The 22591-nt window shown below is 47.5% G+C and overlaps 1 protein-coding gene across 9 annotated transcripts in view; it reads right to left on the bottom strand.

Annotated features, from left to right (window-relative positions):
- Nucleotides 1-1767: 1767 nt before the first annotated feature.
- MTCL1 (microtubule crosslinking factor 1) overlaps nucleotides 1768-22591 on the bottom strand; it is a 120307-nt gene continuing 99483 nt past the window's right edge. For 6 of the 9 annotated variants that reach the window (XM_036092496.2, XM_036092499.2, XM_036092497.2 and 3 more), the window contains 5 exons: nucleotides 20893-21147; nucleotides 15494-15790; nucleotides 14123-14154; nucleotides 8505-10044; nucleotides 1768-2957 (listed from right to left, as the gene is read on the bottom strand). In XM_036092496.2, the coding sequence (XP_035948389.2) occupies nucleotides 2763-2957; nucleotides 8505-10044; nucleotides 14123-14154; nucleotides 15494-15790; nucleotides 20893-21147 (2319 nt within the window). In that variant the 3' untranslated portion in view covers nucleotides 1768-2762. Of the gene's footprint in view, nucleotides 2958-5653; nucleotides 5711-8504; nucleotides 10045-14122; nucleotides 14155-15493; nucleotides 15791-20892; nucleotides 21148-22591 lie in introns of all 9 variants that reach the window. The other 3 variants (XM_036092500.2, XM_036092503.2, XM_036092502.2) reach the window with 1 other exon arrangement.

Here is a 22591-nt window from a genome sequence, read left to right as displayed (position 1 = left end):
CTCCCATCTGATGTACTTACTGCCACCACCTCTGCTCCTACTGGTCTCCCAACCCAACAACCTCTCCTGCCTTCTCACTGAAACCAGACAGCACGTTCTCTCTGGGGCATACCGCCTTCGCTCCTGCCAGGCACCTTCGCCTCTATTCTGCCAGCCCCCTGGTTCTTCTCTGCTGGGCAAATCTGTCAGCAGTTGGCTCAGGGAGCGACATGTGAGTTACAGGAGACCCATGAGATTTAGGACTCCTGGGGCTTTTGCTGGAGCCACTGGTAAGAGATCTTCTTTCTCCAGGAGTTGAGCAACAAATAGGAGCTGCTGGGGGCCACTGTAGCTGACTGTTGGGAGCAGAATCCTGATGGCGCTGTTGGAGGCTCTGGATTGTGACTGCACTTCTAGCACTTTTCCAGTTATGAGTGCCAACGATTTCCCTTCTTTCTGCTGGCTGGTTGCTTCCAACTGGAGAAACACTAATGCACCTTCTAGCATTTACCGTGGGCACAGGATAGGCACAAAAGTAAGGTTTGTTGACTTGTTAGTTTGTTTGCACCTATGTCTAGAGTAGTTAGGCGGAGTATTTTTTGCATTAAAAATCGTTATTCTGGTAAAATATACCATTTTAATCATTTTAAGTGTAGAGTTCAGGGGTATTAAGTACAGTCATATTGTTGAGCCACCATCACCACCATCCATTTCCAGAACTTCATCATCCCAAACAGAAACTGTACTCATTCAACACTAACCCCTTGTTCTTTCCTCTCCCCTTGTAACCTGGTAACCATTATCTTACTTTTTGTATCTATGAATTTAATTACTCTAGGTACTTCTTAGAAGTGGAACCATACAGTATTTGTTATTCTTGTGATTGAGCGGCTCCTTTCACTTAACATAGCATCCTCAAGACTGGTGCATGTGGTAGGCAGCACGTATGTGCCAGAATCTCCTGGCTTTCCAAGGCTGCACAGTATTCCATTGTGTAGAGAGACCACATCTCGTTTATTCGCTCACTGACTGACAGGTTGTTTCCACTGGTTGGCTTTGTGGATCATGCTGCTGTGAACATCAGTGTGCAGATAGCTGTTCAAGTCCCAGCTTTCAATTCTTCTGGGCTATGACCACAGCTGCTGGAGCACAGATGATTTGGTTTCCCTTCAGGACCCATCATGCTGTTCTCCACAGTGGCTGCCCCAGGAGTGCCCCAGGGTTCCAGTGTCTCCACGTCCTCACCGATAGCTGGCATTTTCCATTTTGGGGGAAAATATTTAAAGGCAGAACTGTGGTAACACTGGGAACAGAGCTTATTCTGTCAGCAAGTCTAGAGAAGGACATTTGGCCTGAAGTAGTTCTTATGCTCTTTGGCAGCATCACCTCTTTAAAAACCCCTACTCTGTCACCTACTGACAGGCCGGGTGACATCTCTCAGTCAGGGAGGGAAGCACCGGCCAGGTGATTGGCCACTCCCACTTTCCCAAGGAGGGGAGAGGGAGGGAGGCCGGGCAACATTTGGACTTGTGGGTAGCAGTTCCCTCACACCTCCACGCCCGCCATGTTTTCAACCACAACGAAGTCACCTTTTCATCAACCCCAGGACGCTCTTACAGACAACAGGGAAGCTGTGGCACACCACGCACTCATGGTGTGTTAGTTAGGTGAGGTGTGTTAGTAGCAGGGTCTCCCCTTTCCCTCATTCCCCTGGCTAGGAAAACTGTCGCTTGAGCCCTTAGGAGAGGATGCAGGGCACGTGAAACATGAGGTCCCGGCACAGGCCGCCATCTTGTAAAGGCTTTATTTCTACTTCATCATGGTCTCATACAGACTCCGAGGCACCATCCTTTGATTCAGTGTGGTACCCTCCTGACTTTTTGTAGTGCTTTTCCTTAAACAAGAAAATTTTGAGTAAACACTGTATATTGCCAGTTCATCGTTAACAATAATTTAAAAATGCCATTGCTGTTGTATCTCGATGCAAGAGGACAACGATAAAAGTACAGTATGAGGGATTCACAACGTATTACGGTGGGACAGATGACTCACACTTACGTGATGGTGAGACCACAGTAGCAATATGTACATGCACCCCAGCGCTTCGAACCCAAAGACGTGCAAGTCGAGTAGAGGATGTGGATTATACAGCGAATTTGGTAAGCCCAGCTGAGGACTCTGTACCTTTGCAAGAATGCAGATGTGTATCCCCTCCCGTAGAGAGGATTTCTGTCTTGTCGACTGGCTTCATGGCTCTTTCACTACAAAAAGTTCATTGAATCAGACAGTCTGAAGCATTTCAAAAAATTCTTAAAAAACAAAAACACTGACAAAATAAAATTAACTTAAAACAGTCTAATTCAACGTGGAAATAAACCAAACCAAAGTGTAACAGTGCAAATTTAACAGAGAGGCAGTCAGTATTGAGAGCAAGGGCGTTCAGAATCTCTTAAAATGTACATCTTTAAAACTTTTATTTTTTAAATTTATATCTTATCTAGCTTTTTTTGTTTAATATACTGTGTGTAAAAAAGATGGAGACAAAAATAGTTTTCTGAGCTATGAAAAAAATTAAGTTATTACAGGCACGTTTACGGTTTCGTTCTAGAAACATCTCAGGTTCACAGGTTGGACATTCAGCAGCTGTGTGTTTTTTAAAAAACATTCTTTGACCTTGGGAAAGCTAGATCTCCTCTTGTGGGCGGAGCTTGGTTGATGAGTACGGTGTGGTTATGCAAATTACAGGGAATTATTCCCCGATAATCCATGCAAACTTGCACTCGTCACAGGTGTGTCTTCTCCCCGGGTGGCTCCTCGTCGCCGAGCTCCTCCAACGAGGCTGGGTCTCCGGGTGACTGAGCCGGTGAGGCAGTAGGGGAATGGGAGGCCCAACGGGACGGAGGGCGACGGTTTGCTGGTCTCTCGGGCCTGGAGAAGCAGGGTTCTAGGGATGGAGCTAGTGCAGAACAAGGTAGTTCCTTCAAAGCCGAGAAAGAGAAAGACAGGGTTACTCAGACTGACAGTTCCTCCAGGAGCGGGGGAGTGAGTCTCCCCAAACACACTTCTCAACAGACTAGAGGTCAATGCAATGGATCGATCAGGGGCAACTTCAGAATGTTAATTTATATTTGCTCGGGGAGGATAATTTAAAATGTTAAGTGAAAAATTCAACTCGGATGATCAGTGGCACAGTAATGAGAAGATAGCAAATTATGATAAAAATATGGCAATGCTGTGAGATGGATATGTTTACGCATCATCTTCAGAACTGGGCTGGAGCCGATGGAAGGTGGGGAAAGCCACAGGCCACCTGGTCACATCCTGACCCAGCTGACCCCAACCTTTTGGCCCTCCTGAATGATCTACTAGCCACAGTGACCCAGCCCTGAGAGGCCAGCCTCCCTATGCTTTGGTCTTGTTGGAGGCCCATGAAGAGACCCATGATTTATCCAGCTGCATTAGCAACAAGACACCTTAAAACGAACTCCACTACTGCTTATTCCAAGTTGACTGGCAGTGGGTTAAACAAACTCCCACGACATGGAAAAAATGCTGCAGGCAGAAATTTTAACTTCGGTCTAGTTTTCTTAACGACTCTTCCTTGCTGCAGCATTTTAAAAAGTGGAATCAGAGTGCTTGTGCTTCTGTCACGGGCATCCTACACCTTCTGAGAACAGATCATGCACGACACACTCAACCGGGGGGCCAACCACCTATCATACTTCTTCTCAAGGGCCCGTGCTCCTTTTCTAGTGTTAATGAGTGTCGAGCTACTTAGTCTGCAGGATAGGAACCAAGGATGCCCACACCTGGAGCATGCTGGTGCCCGGGAGGTTGGTGGGGGGGGCGTGAGGAAACGGTGAGTTCCACGGGGCGGAACCCGGCCGCCCAAGGGACACTCAAACGAGAAAAAGCTGAGATGGTAAGCCACTGCAATGAAGAATGACAGAGAACACAGGCGTTCAGAGCCCGTCAGGAAGGGCGGCAGCGGACTGACAGAGATGTGACGAGCAAGCGCGCAGAGGCCAGGATGAGGACGGTTTAGTCTGCGGAGCAGGGAGTGACAGCAGAGACCAGACGGTGGGCTGTGTCGATGAGCAATGGGAGAAGGAGGGGGAAGAGGAAAGGCGAAAGGTGGAGCGCCGGCGTGGTGCTTCTGGAAGAGCGATGGAGTGAGGTGGTCCCTGCCTCCCCCTGGGCCCAGCGGAAAATGGCATGAACACTGGAAACTACTCCTAACCGTCCGGGCCTCTTTGTGACTACACGTCGTAGCAGAGGATGGGGAAGCCTTGATTAGCAAAGCACTCTGCTGATGGGAACCATGGCAACCAGGAAGACCTCGCCCACGAAGCCCGGCCTGAAATAGCTGAAATGCAAACTAGGCGGGGCAAGCTGTCCTGCCCTCAGCTCAGCCCCTCTGTGAGCATGCACCGCTGATGCGGGGCTTGGGAAATCTGCCACCGCTTTATCTTTTTCTGTCTCTGCTCCCGGTATTAAGATTTGTGTGTTGTGTCGTGTTTGTATTGTGTGTGTGTTGTGTAGTATATAAGTGTGTTGTGTATGTGTGGCATCATGTTGTGTAGGAGTGTTGTGTTGTATGTGCTGTGTATGAGGATACGCGGTGTGTGCGTTGTGAGTCATCTTGTGCATGAGTGTTGTGTGCTGCATGTGCTGTCTATGAGTGTGTGGTGTGTGTTACACGTGTGGCAGGGTGTTGAACGTTGGGATGGCTGCTACCGTAGGTTTTTTTCCTACACCACTGCAGCCCTTTTCCACCTGGTGGATGCTGAACCAGAACGGGCTTTTGATTAGACAGTGTGGTGCCACCTCTTCCCCGTGTGAACCCCTATAGGAAGAACTGTGTGACCACGGGTTCAAGAATGAGCTTTTTCTTTAGTAACACACGAGCACAGACAAGCAAACGATCTTGTCCTTCCCTGAGAGGCTACTGCAATGGGCTATGTGGCCATTTTATCTTGGGAGCATCTTTTTCGTCTTTGAGAGCCAATCGCATTTTTGCATTTAGCACTCCGATTTAAGACCAGTGGGTGAGGTGGGTGGGCGACTAATTCTTGATCAAATGCTAAGTTGGTATTTTTTCAGCCTCGATTCAGGCTCAGACGGCAATTCTGAGGCTATTTTTTGGGAACAAGGGATGGCTCTGTTGTTGATTCATCCAACAAATATTTATTGAGTGCTTACTATGTCACCTATGGTGATCATTTGAAAGGACAAGATACATTTGGATTTATTCCTTCTGGTGCAGTTGTTGAAAAAGAGAGAAAAGCTTCATTGTGTTAAGGTCACACCTCATTACAGCATCTGGTGGTGTGCATGTGCCTCCAGAATACCAGTGAGCAGGTGCAGCCTGACTGGGAAAACACTGGGCTCACAGACCCACACAGGCCAGGCCTCTGTGCCTGAGAAAGTCCCCTCTGGCCAATATCCCTTTACCCCTCTGAAAGCAGAGAGCAGAAATCTCTGGAATGTCTAGGCCTACCAATCGGTCCCTGAATTTTATGGACCCCAGGCCAGTGCAAGCAGGTGGCGGGCTCTATGGACAGGGCAGATCTACCCGGTATGATTCGGCCTCATTTCTGAATGTCAGATACCAACCCCGAATTACACAGAGGACCTTTCCAGACGGTGTGCAAAGAAGGAAGAAAGCACTTACGGCGTGAGTCAGGCAGGGCTAGAGTCCCCATGGGGCAGTTAGTAAGACAGTTTGGTTCTGGACAGAACAGACAGAGAAAGAAAAGAAAAGCAAGTAGGTTGGAAAGTATTTTTTTAAAAAGAACAGTAAAGGTTTAAAGTCAACAAGCCTGGTGGCAGGTCCAGGGACAGCTATCAGGAGAAACGTGAGGCCCACAGAAGCCAGCAGGTGCCCTCGCACGTACACAGGCCTCTCTCCGCCTGGGTCCAGGTAGTCTGGAGCACAGAAGGACCCTCAGGACAGAACAGCAACAGACCTCTCCCTTCTGCTTTCTGTTCTTCCCTGATTTGCCCTTTAGCATTTCACATTTCAGAAACCCTTTGGCATGCATGGAGATGGAAGTCACATGACTGTTGTATTTGAAACAGAGGATTAAATGGTCTGTTTTAGTCACAGTGATCACGTGGCCATTGCTCACGCTGAAAATTTCCCCTTGTATTGTCCACTAGACCTGGGAGGGAAGAATAGCACTGCATTTCCAGATTATTCTTTTCCTTCACCCCACAACTCCCCTCTTAGCTTCTCTGCAGGGTAGAGCTGGTGCTACAGCTTCAAGAGAAAAAGAGGATAAATACAGCCGTGGGGCGGGAGCGAGAAAAGACGAAGGAGATTTACTGCTGTGCCCCCCGCCAGGGAGGTCCCTGTCCAGGCATCCGGTGGAGCGTTCAGGGAAGGGCCCACAGCTGGGCGCTCAGGGCAGGTTGGATAATCCGCATTAGTTCTGGTGATTTTGGAATGAAAACCCAGAACTACTTACTACATAATTTATGGAGTGATGGAAAGGGATTTCCAATGGGCCTAATATAGGAAGTCAGTTTAGACAAGGAAGAACTCCACTGGAATCTAGAGCAAGCAAAATTCCAACAGAAAAGGAAAAAAGAGCCCACAACATTTACTCTCTGCCAGTGAGGGCTCCACACAGGTTCTGAATCCCCCCAACTTGGCCAATCATCTCTTTGGTAGCAAACACACCCAGTGAGAAGAAAATCTAAACAGACACTTTACAGAGGACCCAAGTGGCAGGGGGACAGGCACAGTTCTGTCCTGATAAAACCGTTTTCATGCTTTGGAGCTGTGATTTAGCCATTAAGCGGTTGTCTTTCTTCTATCATAGATTGCCTGGAGCAGTCGTAACTCAAAGCCCTTTTTGGTTCCTAAACATTAATTTCTCTTTAGTTTCTAACATTAATGGACACTGCAGACACAGCCAGTTAATGCTTTGGGACAGAGCCCTCATTTCCCCGGATTCCTCCAGAGCCTGAAGAAGGTGGGGCATTCACACAAATAAGCCCTCTGCAGTAGTGAGTCACCTACCTCAGGCCCCTGGAAGGATAGGGGTAACAGAAGCCCGCAGAAGACACCATTTGTCACCCGAGAACTCTCAACCTTGGTATTTGTTCTTCTCAGAGCATGTAAACAACTGTATCACAAAGACTCCTATGTTCGGAACGTGGCCAATATACTATCAATATTAGGTTGAATGAAATGGCAATTGCCATTTCTGTAGGTCACTGGCAATCTCACGTGGTTTAAACTCTATATTTTGAGCTGACTACCACTTGGTGGGTTAGCCTGGAAGCCACTGACCAGCCCCCCACACCCCCACCAGGGAAATGTGGAAACACACCTGCCTCGTCTCCGCACCTGTGAAGCCAGGGCTGCCCGGGCCACGGCGGACAGCAGGGCTGCAGCCCAGGGAGTGTGTGTCTCTCCTCTCCGACCCTTGCCATCTGCAGGAGCCGCCTGGAGAATGGTTAGGGGTGTCTGGATTCCACGGGTGTGGAGTCTGTCCATCTGGGCTAGTGGTGAGTCGGCCTCACCCTCCAGTCTGCACGCGGGATCCCGGGCCGAACAGTGTCTGACGGAGGCGGGGACTGTGCGCGGTCTCACCGCATCAGGCCCACAGCCCCACGCCTTCGGTCCCAGCTTTACCGTCAGGCTTTGTTTCGCTCATTCCTGAAGTGGAAACGCGATTGTTTTTAAAGTGGTGTGGTATGGACATACTGCGTGTGGAAACGTGTGAGAACAAAATTCATCGCTGACCGATCGGTGAATAATGCTAAAGGGGATGTAATAATAATCGCATAGTAATAATAGGTGCTGGGATGTGTGGTCCTATATAGTGTGATGATGAGAGATGGAAGGGGGATAATAGTAATGATCACATCGTATGAAGGCAGGATTTTGATCTTATCCATCTGTCTCACCTGGTTTTATGGCCAGGGAGATTCATGGTCGCAGGGGGCATGGGATCTGTGAGACAGAGGACTGCTATTCTGTACTGAAGCCAGCATTGGAATCCAGACCTTCTCGTACATTCCTGATGAAGGATGTTCTAGTATCCACACTATCACACCCTCTCCGGCACACCTCTCGTGTTGCCCTGGATAAAGATCTGGAGCACGCAGGAGGCCTGATGGGACTCTCACGCACTTCACACATACACTTTTCTAGGACACAAATTCACACAGAAAGAGGGCAAATTATAACCCCAAGTGAAAGGCCCAGATAGACAGACGAGCATCAATCACCTACACCAGACCAGAGAACCTGAATCAAACCTCGAGCTACATCTTCAAGAAGAGATCACTGAGGACAATAATATGAACTTCTCTTTAGGAGTAGCTCAGGGCTTGTGTTTCTGCCTGTCCCACTCTCCCATAAACCCTGTATCTTCCCAGCTCACAAGAACCTATTATGGATAAGGATTCTTGAAATCAGATGACCTAGCAAAACCCCAGGTTTACACGTTTTCCTGGCATTTAAACAGAAGAGCTGGTGGGGTGAGGGTTGGAATACTCAGCCTTATTACCTCGATGGACCCTGGTTCAGCTTTGACTGTTTCTCCCATGTGGCTGTCACTGTTAAGACTTGGAGGCCCGTGGGGGGCCTGCCTCCTCTCCTCCTTTAAGGCATGCTCCAACAGCTTCTTGTTGAGGATCCGGGCTACATTCTCAGTGAGCGTGTAACCAGGGGGAGCAGATAAGTCCTGCCTCAAGGGCGTGCCCTCTCCCCCTTCCTCCCTCCACGTCTCTGAGCCAGCCCCGATGGGGCTGGGGGACCGTCCCCGGGAACTGGGGCTGGTTTCCTGGCCTGGGCCCAGATCCGGCCGAGGTTCTGCTGAGCGAGACCGACTCCCGGCCCGTGTTCCCTTCTGGAAGGGGTCCTGTACCACGGGGCTGTGGTCGATGATGTTGAAGAGGCTGGAGAGGCCATCGTTGATGGCGGTGTGCACAGGGCTCTCTCGTGTGGTGGTGGAGCGGGCCCAGGCCGACTCGCTGCACCCCTTTGGAGCCAGCCCCAGGCAGGTCCTGCTATTTGGCTGCTCGGCTTTGGGGAGGGGCTTCCTCTGCAGCTTGGGAGACCCGTACTTGGGGGAGCAGCATGTGCGTTCAAACTTGGCCTGCACCTTCTCGATGGCGGGGGCCACCTGCCTGCTCCTAAGGCCGCGGGAAGGAGATGACGCGGGCGTGGCACCACCCCCTGCCTTTGGCGTGAGACACTTGTGGGGGCTGCTGGTGATGGCGCTGCCACGCAGGGCTTCGGTCTGCAGGCCAATGTTGATGGTCTGAACGGTCTGTGTCCCCGTTGTCCGGGACCCATTGGTCTGGCAGGCCATGTCCTTGAGTGGAGGCTTGGGGGGACTAGAGCATATGGCGTTCCTGACGGAGAAGGCCGCCTCCTTCATGTCATCACTCATGTTCTTGGCCATCTGCAGGCTGTGTAGTGGGGAGACGAACCCCAGGGGAGTGCAGAGGGCACTTTCGAGGGGGTGCAGCCCTCCCTCCACATAGTCTCGGGAGTGTCTGGAGGGGGCACAAGGCCACCTGCTAAGCACATGTTCTGAGGGACCCCCCTTTGTGTCGTCAGCACCCACCCTGGCTCTGCTTGTGGGAAACTGGCACTCGGGCTCTGACCGGCCCTTGCCCTCACCCCCTGCCGCCATGATGCTGTCCAGCCTGCGGACAGCGGGCGGGCTGTGCAGCACCCGCAGCCCGGCCTGCTCGGTGCACACGTGGCTCCGTAGGGGCTGCTTCTGGCAGTGCTCTGGGCTGGTCACGGTGTCCGTGGTCATGGTGACACTCGTGGTGAGGTACCAGGAAGAGTCAGGGAAAGGCTCAGCACTGGCCTCATTCCCTGCCCGCCCTCCCTCGGTCCTGTCTGCCCAGGGCTCTGGGGGCCTCTCGTCCCAGCTCTTGCTGTTGAACTCCTCGATGTACTTCAGGTCGTCCGGAGACAGGGGCGGGGTGACGTCCTCCTTGTTGCTGGCAGCCGGCAGGCCCTTCTCCGGCAGGAAGGGAGAGACGTCCATCAGACGCTGGAACTCAGACATGGAGGACACAGACACAGCCCTGGGAAAAGCGGGAGAGAAGACGATGTCAGCTGCCTGCCAGCCAGGAAGCGTGCTCACCTGCCACCCCTGACCTGGGGCAGGCACGCGTGTCCTGCCCACACGAGAGGTGACTTCCAAACCCACCAGTAGAGAACTTCTTAACCTAGTGGTTCCCAAATGTCACTGCACACTGGAATCACCTGGGGCTTAAAAAATGAAACGAAATGAAATGAAATGAAATAAAATAATAAAATAAAATAAAATGTAAAATAAAATATAAACCCACTTTGGAATGCTTTCATTTTGGCCTGTGGATGCTCCATAGCAAGGACACCTGGCTGATGAGTGCCTCCGATTCCTAACCTACTAGGGGTTTCCTGAGTCCCAGGCACTGCAGTAGGCGCTCGCGTTACTGACAGAACACAGCCCCGGCCTGATCCCAAGCCAGTGAATGGTATACGCGGAGGGGGCTGGATACCACCACATCACAGCTATCACCTGACGACCGTTCTCCCGCCAGCCTCATCCTCTATTTCCAGTGAAGTACAGTTGACCCTTGAATGACAACAGGAGTTAGGGGGTCCAATCCCCGTGCAGTCGAAAACCCACGTACAATTTTTGACTCCCCCAAAACTTAACTACTAATAACTTACTGTTGAACGGAAGCCCTATCAATAAGATAGTCTATTAACACATACTTTGTGTATGTATTAAACACTGTATTCTTGTAATAAAATAAGCTAAAGAAAGAAAATATTAAGAAAACCATAAGGAAGAGAAAATACATTTACAGCCCTATACTGTATTTACTGGAAAAAGTCCACATCTAAGTGGACCCGTGTAGTTCAATCCGTGTTGTTCAGGGGTCAACTGTACTGACTCCCATCTCCAGAGGCCAAATGGAAGATGTGGAGCAAAGAAGGGAGGTGGAAGGTGTGACAGGTGGGCATGTAATTTCCAAAAACGACTTCAAACAGAAACTCCATCCGGCTCTGTCGAAATCCACCACCAGGGGTCGGTTCTTCCCTCCCCTGCTCCCTCCTCTACAGCCCAGCCTGTCTTGTGTTCTTGCTCTCCCTGTATTCCTGGACAAGAAGAAGATGCCTGCAGACACACAAACACATGGGAGGGTGAAGATGCGTGAGCTAAAGGAACAGCCAGGTTTGGGTAAGTGCTGCCTGATGGATGTGGATTTGGATGTAGATTCCTCCCTATATACGTGCTTTCATTCAATATATTTCTATTTGGTATGAATTTCCTGACTGCCTCCTATAGGCCAGGGCAGGCACCGTATGGGGTGTTGGGGATTCCAAAATGCTAAGACAGGAGGTTGCCTGAGCGCTTAGGCAGCTTGTCAACCCACCCAGGGCAAAGCAGGGGCGGTCAGGAAGGAGGCTCAGGCCTGGACCCTCTGGCCAGAAATCCCTCCTGCTGGGGCAGGGGTGGTGCATACGCAGATTCACTGTCTCTGCAACTAGACCACTTTCTCATAGAACATATTCATATCTGCACACCCCAAACAGAAGTTCAAATACCTAGGGCTTCAGACCAGCACGGGTGCTGCCAAACGGGTCCCAGATGGAGAGTACATGGGCTACACTTCACTGCAGAAACCATTAATGATGGTGAGACCAGAATTGGGGTCTGTGTGCCACATGGACTGGCCCACAGAACAGGCAAAGCCCTGGGTGCCTTTGCCCTCACCCTGGAGACACATGCCATTGTGGTTGCCACCCTGGTAAAAGAGAGCAGGCTACAAATGATACCAGTGGGGGAGCTTCTATCTTGTTATTTCTCACTAGGGGCAAAAGTTAGTGGTATTTTTTTGTTAGAAATAATCTACAAACCCTCCCATGGCCCAGTGAATAACAGAAAGCTGGCTACAACTAGCACTGAAAATAAAAAGAAATAGAAGGGATGGGTCAATTTCCGGTAAGTGTGATTTTTCTCTTCTAGCCTCTGGCCAAGTCAAGGAGTTGCTGAATTAATAATGAGCTTCAGGTGCCTGGGTGGCTCAGTCAGTTAAGCAGCTGCCTTCAGCTCAGGTCATGATCTCAGGGTCCTGGGATAGAGCCCTGCGTCGGGCTCCCTGCTCAGCGGGGAGCCTGCTTCTCCCTCTCCCTCTCCCTCTGCCCCTGCCCCCACTTGTGAGTGCATGCATGCTCTCTCTCTCAAATAAATAAAATCTTAAAGGAAAAAATGAGCTTCAGAACGCTGTTCTCTGGGGGCTGGAAGTGCTCTGTGGGTACTGAAACCCCAATCCTTTCTGCATTTCTTGGACACAGCTCGTCTAAGCCCCGTTTCTGCCCACGGAGGAACTACCCTCAGAGGTAAGCCAGTGCACCTGCGTGGGGCCTTTCTGCCTCCAGCCCTTGGATGGATTTCGTGGAATAGAGGTGATGTGGGCAGAGGAAGGGAACACATCAGCCTTAGCAGTGGCCAAAGCAAGACAGATACAAAACCAGGACACATTGGAAACGTGCCAGCACGTGAGGGTGCACAGAAGAAAGTCCGGAGGGAAGACAGGAAACTGCTAGAAGCAAGAGGGAGAAGGGGATGGTGGGGACAACACATGTACTTTCTTACCTCGGACATTTTGATAGGTAAGGTTTTTTTAAAAGAGGTTATTCATTTATTTGAGAGAGCTAGAGAGAAAGAACACACGTGGGCAGAGGGGCAGAGGGAGAGGGAGAAGCAGGCTTCACGCGGAGCAGGGAGCCCGACGCGGGGCTCCATCCCAGGACCCTGGGATCATGACCTGAGCCAAAGGCAGACGCTTAATGACTGAGCCACCCAGGTGCCCCGATATATAAGTTAATTTAAGATGAACTTTTCTAAGTATGACTTTTGAAATTAGTAGCAGCAATTAATATAAAAAATAGGGGGCGCCTGGCTGGCTCCATCGGTGGAGTGTATGACTCTTGATCTCGGGGTGGTGAGTTCAAGCCCCATGTTGGGTGTAGCGATTACTACAAAAAATAAATACACTTTAAAAAAAAGATAAAAAAAATAAGAGCTACTATGCAGGGAAGAGCTCTGTGAAGATAGCTAAACTTTGTTGACTGTTTAGTCTGTGTCAGGCATTACTTTGTTTCATGTGTAGAAACACATTTAAGCTGTAAAGAAATTGAAAAGCCTTCTGTTTACAGATGAGGAAACTGAGGCACAGGGTGGTTACCTAACTCACCCCAGGGCACACGGCTGGCGAGAGGCAGATGTGCATTTGAAACCAGGCTCTAATTCTCGAATGCGGTGCTGGACTGTCCGAGAATGACCAGACAAGACAGAGCCTGAAGGACAGAAATGCACCACAGGCGTTTTGGGTGGTTTTGGATGAACCAAATACAGGGCAAAATGGGAAGAAGACAGTAATTTATGGACTTGAAGTTCATAGGGAAACCAGGGATGAGGAGATCTGGAAACAGCAGACTGCCCTGAGGAGAAGTTTCCTGTGGTGGAAATAGCATGTGTTCATCTATAAAGAAAAAGCATGTGTGGGGGGGTGGGGGGTGGGGGGGGCTGTGTACAGGAAATCTTTCCACTCAGTTGTCTATTTTTAGTGTTTAAACAAATTTGCTTAGATATGTCTTTTCAGATATATCCTATCATACAAATGACCTAAAATAGACGATAACTAACATCACCAACATCACTTACTTTGTATTTACTTCAAGGTTTACTGCCGGGAAATATTTTAGTAAATCCTGCGGCAGAGCTTTAAATGCACAGTATATAAAATGTCTCACAGCACATCAAGAGGGAGTCTTTCCAGACTAAATGAGAAGCGGGAGGTTTCTGTGGACTTTCCAGAAACCACTGGACATAACATTCCTTTATATACACAATACACAACCATGTGTCTCACCATGACACTAACACCCACATGAGTACAGTGTGTCTCTGGCCTTTCTATTGCTAATAATAGAAAATGCCATATTTATGAAGTCAATAATAATAAAGCAACTACTTATTCAGAAGTCTTACTTTAAGTCATTCTCAAGACAGTGTTACCACAGACTGTGGCGACAAGATGGAATTTTAAGACCAAGAGGTTTTAATTTCAGTAGCCGACTATTGTTTTCATCAGTCTTACTTACCTTTGAAGGTTTCCCTTGTGATTTTCTTCTTCCTATAAAGAAGAAATAAGATCTTCTGAATCAGTTAATATTGGCTGCCAGGCACTTTCAATGTGCTAAATGATTTGTTTTGCTCTTCGGCCATAGGAAAATACCATTTAAAATGTACACCAAGGCCAAGTTTTGGTCAGGAATGTTCCTGTCCCTCAGCCCTTTGAAATATAATAATAAAACCAGAACCCACACATCTGAATGTGTGTGTATGTGTGTGCGCGTGAGTGAGAGAGAGAGACAGAGAAAGAGAGGAGGAGGAGGTGGGGAAAGGGAAGATGGGGCCCCCAAGAGAGGAAGTTGGGCAGCTATGTCCCTTGGTCTAAGCCTCACTGTAGAAGGTGATGCAACAGCCTTAGGCTTGAGCACTTTCTCAGTGGTGAGCTCTGCCATGTGGAATCAGAGGTGGACTGACCACAACTTCTGCTCTGCGCAGCTCAGGACGGCCCCATCACGGTGGACCGGGGCCAGGATGGGCTCCTTCCTCTCTGCTATGCAACTGCACCATGGGAGTTGCCAAAGGGTCAAACAGGGCACCATCCTGGTGATGTCATGCCACCTGGCTACATACTGCTGAGAAGGTACTTGACCTCAGAGACACCTCACTGAAATCTAGCTGCCCCACATTTCAACACTACTTGACACGAACTCTTCGAAGTCTGTCTTTGGACAGGTTAAGTGACAGGTTCAGCAACTGTCAAACTGACTCACAGGTAATGATTCCTAAAATCCAACCTGGTTTTAAAACCCAGTTGTAGAAAGGGCATAATCAGAAAAACCTGACATTGTGCCGTGGAAATCTCAGCCCAGAGTTTAGCTCACCGCTTTGCTGATCTAATTTACACACAGCTTCAAAGTGTTGGATTTTTCCCCCTTTGCACAGAGTAAGAATTTATAGCATGTCATTGTTTAGTGACACTTATTATTTCCCAGTGTGAGGTACTTGCTTTAGAACAGATTTTTTTTGTTACCAGTAAGTTGTTTAGAATCAGAAGGCTGCTATGATTTAAAGAGAGGTTGCAGACCTATACGTCCCAGAATGAATTCTCTCCTCCTGTGGGTTCCACTGGACCCGCTCATGGGTGAGACCTTTTGTTTACACAGGACACAGTCCTGCGTCTCCAAACCTGAGACACGTTGGCCAAGTGAAATTGAATGCAGCACATGCTAGGAGTTTGGGGTCGGGACCACCAAGCAAAGCTCTTGGCACTGTGAAGGTTTCATGCTTACTCAACCCAGAGGCTGTGATTTGCAAAGCCCGAGCCTGCTGGCCAGGTGGCCAGGTTCCTGACAACCCCTTGGTCCTGCAGCAGTTAACTGGACCCCAAATCCCAGGCTGACCTGGGGGAGGCAGTTCCTGAACTCCCGCTGGGGCCCTCGGGCCGGAGGCTCCTCTGGCTCATCATCTAGAGACAAGGCGTCCAAGTAGAGGTTTTCCCGTGCTGAACATCTGTCCGATTCCTTCAGCTTGGACAGCGGCCGGTCATCAAACGGGGTGGAGTCGATGTCTGCGCAGGGCCACATCTCCAAGGGACGGGGCATTCGGGGACTTCCCGGGTGGGCAAAGGGGCGGATGTTGCCTTCCTTTTGATCACAGAGGAAACTGCCACTTCTCCGGGGACTGTTTTCTTTCTGCAACTTGAGGGTTTTTAAAAAATGAAAACAATTAGTCTCACTCTTCTGTCAGTTGCTCTCCCTAAGACTGCTGCTTCTCCACAATTTGGAACTACATTTGGGTCCATAGGAAAGACTGGGAGAAGTAAATGTTCAAGTTCTGACCTTAATTTCAAAAGTAACACATTACAGATGTTTTTATTAAAAAAAAAAAAAAAATCACAATTTTATCCAGACTGGAAAATGTGCATTAACCACACACATGAGCCAACTCCTTCTGATGAGAATATATATATATATTACTGTATATAACTTGGAGTACTGTTCATGGGAAATTATACATTTATTTTTTAAAAACTGAACATTGTTAAATGACGTATTTAGAACTATTTTTTATACCTTCAGAACTTAAGGCACACTCACTGGAAAACCATCAGTGATAGCAAACTTCTGAGGGCGAATTTGATTTTCCTGACTAGCAGAGTTTCCTCATTCTAACACTATTATTTCCAAATCATTTGGTACAGGTCCCGTCTATTAACCCAAGTGATCGAATTGGGTTGTAACCACTGAGTGTCAAAAACAACTTCTAACTTTGCTTGAGAGGATTACAACTTAGCTATCAAGTTAATGAAAGATCTGGACTGACTGAAAAAGGAAAAGCCATATACTTTAGAGCCATACCTTTTTTGCCTGACTTAGGAAATGCAGGAAGCAATAGTGGGGAACACGCAGGGCACCCCTAGAGTGAGGAAGGTCTGAGTTAGGCCCACTGTCCTATAGCTTGCTGGTTTGCTGGCAGGAGTGAAGTCCCCAGCGGTCCCCAGCTCAGTGTCCTCATCTGTGAAGTGGGGACCGCACAGCTGCCCGCTGTGGAGGGGAGGAGCGCAGGGGCTACCAGCAAGGTGAGCCCAGCAGGGCTCACTGTTCATCAGTGAGACCAGCACTGACCTCCCTGGGGTCTGGGTGTGCTGATACATGCCTTGCTGATTTACGGCACTAGAACGAACCATGTGGAGCCACTTAGGAAGGGAGCCAATGTGAAATCACAGGGACAGGCAGGGAAATGGCGTGCAGGGTGGATGCTCACTCCCTGGAGAAGCTGTAATGGACCACTTCCCCCTGGACTCTCCAGAGCTTTCCTCACTGCCTTCTTTTCGAAACATGCACAGAAAGCACAGCGGAGGGCTGAGGAGAGTTCCACCTACATATCTCCACTGGGGTCTTTACTGGATGACATGCTCACACACTCAACCACCATGGCGGCTGCCCTCTTGGCTAAGAAAGTTATCTGAAGGGTGAAAGTAACATCTGGATTTGTCAAAGAAGAAAGGTGTTCAGTCCTCAAGTGCTGAGATGGCGCCAGGAAGTTCTACAACTCCCCTGGAAGCATTAATTTATTTTTAACCAAGCATCTTTCACAAACTACACCTCTGTGTCCCAGTTGAAGCCTTCGTCCAGGAGCTGGAGATAAGTTTGTGGCCTGCACATCATCAGGAACCAAGCCACGTAAAATAATGGAGATGAAGGACTTTTATTCACTTTTAGTCATTTCTGAGACAGTGGATTATCTTCATTTTCTGAGAAAGATGGAGATTCAAGCAGCCAGAGCTTAAATGTTAGAATCTGAGGCAGGGTCACAGTTGAATTAAGAACAAGCCAATCACTCCGGGTTTCAGCTCAGCCCGTCTGATCTCTACCTGCCCCTCTGCCCCAAGGCACAGTTCTTCCCAGTTCCCTTAAAGATGCTAAATGTTTTCTTTAACACACAAAAAACAACAAAAAGGGAAAACTTTTTATTATGTTTATCTAATGCATGTCAGCGCAATTTAGTTCTAACACATGATCATCTCTAAGCTATTTTGGGCAAGGAATTAAAATGCAAGAATCACACTTGGAGCTGTAAATGTGCACCGAGGGTGTGTGTGAAGAGGAGGAAAGAATGACTAAGTAGGAGGGCTTTGAACGAGCACATTCTAACTCAGCACAGTGGGTATTCAAAAATAAACACAGGCAGCCAGGAGCAATGCGCACTAAAGCTGGTCAGTGTTAGGTTTCCTAAAAATGAACTGGAATGGGTTTAGCTGGAGGTATCTGGTGCTAAGATGCCTCTGGGATGTTGTAATAGAATAATGGGTCCTTAAAAGGATAGGGTTTCTTAGGAGAGTCATTTCAAACCAGCCATCAGCACCCACTGTACTTTGAATCCTGCAGTAGAACAACTTTTAATGCACATAGAAAACTGAAAAGACTTGCATTTCAAATAATACAGGAAACAATAAACCCTCCACACTGTCACCTTACCTGAACTGATCAAAAGAAAAAAGGTCACTTTGTGATCGGGTTTTAAAAGAATGGCCTTTCAGGTTGTAGAGGCAGCTGATTTAAGGAAATTACTGGAAGGAGACTGGAATGACACATGGTCTTTCCTTTAGGTCTTCAGTACAGCGGCGAGTCCTATATCATCTGCATGCTAACTGGGAACTTAATTCTACGGAGAAATGTAGTGTGATTCCATAAAAGTTAACTATCGCCCAATCAAATCTGGACTGGGACAAGGGATGCTGATAAGATAGATGACATGTGTTATGTGACCTTAACCACATTCCCACAGTCATCTGTCATATAAAATGCCTCATGTGGTGCAGAAATTATGTAGGAATTTAATGACACTGGACAAGGATGAAGCATGTGTTCTAAAAGTGGAAAATGGATTTAGTGTTACTTCCTTCACCAACTGTATTAGGTTATCAAAGTCAAGGTTACATGGCTCACCAAGTAGTTAAATATCAAGAGCATATATTATGAAGAATGTTCACCTGTATTCCTTGTTTTTCTATGGAATGTGGAGCTAAAAATTAAATGAACGATAAACGAAATCCACACATACACACACACACACACACACACACACACACACACATACACACACACACACACATACACACACACACACTTTCGTTAATTTCCTCTTTTGCAGAGAATGACTATAACTGCTTCATCTAATTTTTGGGGTTGGGTACAAGATTTATAAAATCTTCTTTTAAAATGCTGACTATTTGGGGGAAAAGGCTGGGTTTATTTTTGAAAGCCACAACTGCATATCTGAAGCATCATTCACTGGCAGTAAATCTTCTCCTAAAAACAGCAGTGAGATCACTGTGCAAAGCCTGTGGGATCCACCGCACAGATTTCAGGAACAGATGAACGCCTGGAACCCACGTGTCTCGAATCCATTATGCTCAGAGATGTTAACCTTGAGGACTCAAGTTCTGAGGCCGTCAGCTCAGTAGAACTGCTCTAGTCCTGACTCGGAGGACTGACCTGAATCGGAAATGGGGTTCATTCAGCACATGCCCAATTTTACCCTTCAAAATACAGTCGTAAAATGGGGTGACTGCTCCTCCCCTGGTCATTAACTCTTCAGAAGTTGACTATCATCAGATGTCCTACTACTTTTTCCTTCACTAGGAATTCCTCATTCCCAAAAGTGAAACCCTAAAAGACTTGCTTAAATTATATCCAAGCTGTGACTTCCAAAAAGGAGCTATGACAAGACCAAAGAGCCCACAGCTAACAGGCAAAGGGGACCCAGAAGGGCTGTGGCAGGGATTGTGATGGCCTTGCTGTGCCACAGGACAGACAGGGTGAGTGCTCTTGGAGGGAAGGCCAAGAAGGAACCTCCCTGATAACAAGGTGCCTGGAGTTTCTGAAACACTGGTTAACCAAAACTGGATATGATAAATCTGTGACCACTTTGCGAGAATACGTGCTATTTTTGCCCCTGCAATTTCCACCTAACCACTGATCTGTTCAGGAGAGCACAGGCACATAGGGGATCTAATATAGAAGATTCTTCTCAAATGATGCATTTCTAAGCCAAGCAGGAAGTGGCCACCTTTCTTTTGATTGACTTTGGGGAATTTTGAAATGAGCCACATCAAATACCAATATGGTGTGACTCAGTTGTGTGAGTAATCAAATCTAGGAAGAACTTCTGCACCATTCTATCTGAAGTGTGCCTTCTCAACTCAACAGTTTCTGAGCCAGGGGCTCCTGGCTTTTTTTAGTTCCTTCACCTTCTCTCCCTCCCCAACAGCATGCAGAAACTAACTTTGGCCATTGCACCAGCATAACACAGGTATCACATCTGGGGATGATAGAGCACATTTTTCAAAAGGCTCTCACATAAATGCAGGCAGTATGGGTATTTGTAGTAGAGTAATAAGGTTATTTTTCCTGAACTCATTTTCTTATTGATTAATACACTACCTTGAGGCCCCATAAATTTTTAAGTCTGACAGGCTGAAATAAAAAAAATAAATAAAAAACATATATGCTATGTAAAAATCCAGCCAGAGAAGAATTCCAAAACTTTATCAGTTTAATGTGAAAATTTAATTTGTGCATCACTCAGGCATGACCACAACTATGCAAACTGTCTTAAGCTGACACAATGCAGAGAATGATTCTCTGGGAGGTAGAAAAACAACTCCCCTTCTCCCCCTGAATTCATCTGGGTGTTTGAATTGTTTGTTTAGCTGAAGAGGATGAGCTACCAGCTCCCTCCCCTGATATGGTCCTCCCTAATCACAGGTCAGCAATATCCACAGCAGGTGCAAACAGCCTGATTTCCAACGTAACTGAGCAATCTCTTTACTAATGGGCAGCAATCCCACTCAAGCTGGAGCAGCCACTGTGACCACATCTTTAGGGACAAACTTAAAAGGTAGTTGCTTTTTGGCAGGAATCACACCTTATAAGACCTGAAATAACCTCATGTTTCAAGTTTAGTCTTTAAATTCCTTCAGAATATTAGCGCTCCCCCCCACCCCCGCCCAGCCCTGACCATAGACATACCACACGTATATACACACACAAGGAAGTTACCTACAGACTCTGCAATGAAAAGATCTGTGTAATGTAAGGGCTGAGTCTGGGTCTCCGATGCTAGAATTCTATGATTTTTTTCTTCTTCCTCTGGAAGCCCATGAAACATTAGCCTGATATATATATATATATATATATATATATATTTTTTTTTTTCTCTAAGTGCTCTGATCTCCAGGTCAGTTTACTTGTCCATATTCTCTTCCCTGTTCGCTGGTGCCGGGGTGCTCCCTTACCTGCTCTATTCTGCACAACAGCTCCTTCTTCTGCTGTTCCCACTCCTGCCGGTCTCTGTCCAGCCGGTCAAGAATTTCCACCTTCTCCCGGTTCCAGTTCTTCTCGCTGTGATGGATCTGCCAGCGCAGGTCCATGACCAGGCCGTGACTGTCGGCGAGGAGCTTCTGGTGCGTCTCCCTCTCCTTCTTGAATGCTCCTTTGCTGTCAGTGGAAGCGCCTGCTTCTCCCAAGTTCTTCTCAGTCTTCTCTTCCAGCTGGCAAGGAGGAAAGACGTAGACCTTAACCCCTGGCAAATCTTATATCAACAGGTGAAGAAAATCACAGCACACTTGCATATTATCCCTGGAAACTGTTTAAGCCAAGATTTGACCAATCCCATGGGAAAAAATAAAAAACAATTCTCATTTTTAAAGTCCTAATTATGAACATTTGACATAGAGAGTCACATAAAATGTAAAGCAGTGAGTCCATTTAGCTTCCTGTGGTCTGTTTCTCAGCTTCACTTCCTGACTCAGTTACCACCATATCTTGCCTGCCCTTCTATTGAGCTCCTTGAGGGCAGGTCCATGTCTGTCCCCAAATCCTCAGCCCCCACACGGAAACGAGGAATGGAGCATCGGTGGGATCTACCAGTCTACAATAAATATCCATTAAACATCCCTGAGATTAAATACCAAAACAAACAAATGAGCAAAAAATTTTCCATCTAGACATATCATAGTTAAACTGCTGAAAACCAAACAGGAAACCTCGGAGGCAGACAGACCCAGGACACACAGACATGAATGACAGCACACCTCTCCTCTGAAACTATGCAAGTCAGGGACGATGGAGTGGCATCCTGAAAGGGCTGAGGGAAGGAAAATGTCCACCTCGATAAGACTTCTATGCTTTCAAAAATAAAGGGAAAAAAGGCTTTTTCAACAAATTAAAAAAAAAAAATCATTGCCAGCAGACCTGTACTTCAAGAAATGATGGAAGTTTTCAGGCAGAAGGATTAGGATACTAAGAGACACTGTGATCTACACAAAAAATGAATGCTGGAAATGACATAAGAAATACAAGTAAAAGCTCACTTTTCCCTATTTTTAATTGCTTTAAAGTATTATTGAGTGGCTGAAGCAAAACCAGTTGCAATGTATTGTGTGTTTATAGAAGTAAGCCGTGGCAACAAGAGCAGAGGATGGGAGGAGGGAGCTGGGAGCACACTGTTGCTGCAGAACATGATAGATTTTAGTGAAAGAGCAGTGAACATAAAGATGCATCTTTTTCCTATTCTAGTTCAGCAGACCTCTGGATTTTTACCTATGGACCATGTTACTCCATTCAATTCCAATGACTTCTAATCCATTCTCTTCCTCAAAGCCAGAATAATCTTTTACAAATGTAAATCAAAATGCTTCACTTCCATGATAAAATCAGGATTAATGTTTCAATCTTCTGCACGTTCTTCTTTTCCCTCATACCTGACCAGGTGCAACTCCTCAGATATACTTACTCCTTTTTTTCATGATGCTTTTTTTGTCTGAAACATCCTTTCTCTCCTTTTCCATGTACCTACTCCTATTCATCTTCTGAGACTCATTCTAAGCAGGACTTTCACAAACAACCCCTCCCTGAACACTCAGGCTGAGGTGTATGGCCTGCACACCCCTATTTCCTGACAGCACTGTGTATATAGGCCTGGCGGGGCACTTA

The sequence above is a fragment of the Halichoerus grypus genome, chromosome 13, assembly GCF_964656455.1.
Source record: "Halichoerus grypus chromosome 13, mHalGry1.hap1.1, whole genome shotgun sequence".
In the NCBI taxonomy this organism is placed as follows: domain Eukaryota; kingdom Metazoa; phylum Chordata; class Mammalia; order Carnivora; family Phocidae; genus Halichoerus; species Halichoerus grypus.
The sequence above is the reverse complement of the archived record's forward strand: the minus strand, read 5'-3'. Positions and strand labels throughout refer to the sequence as shown.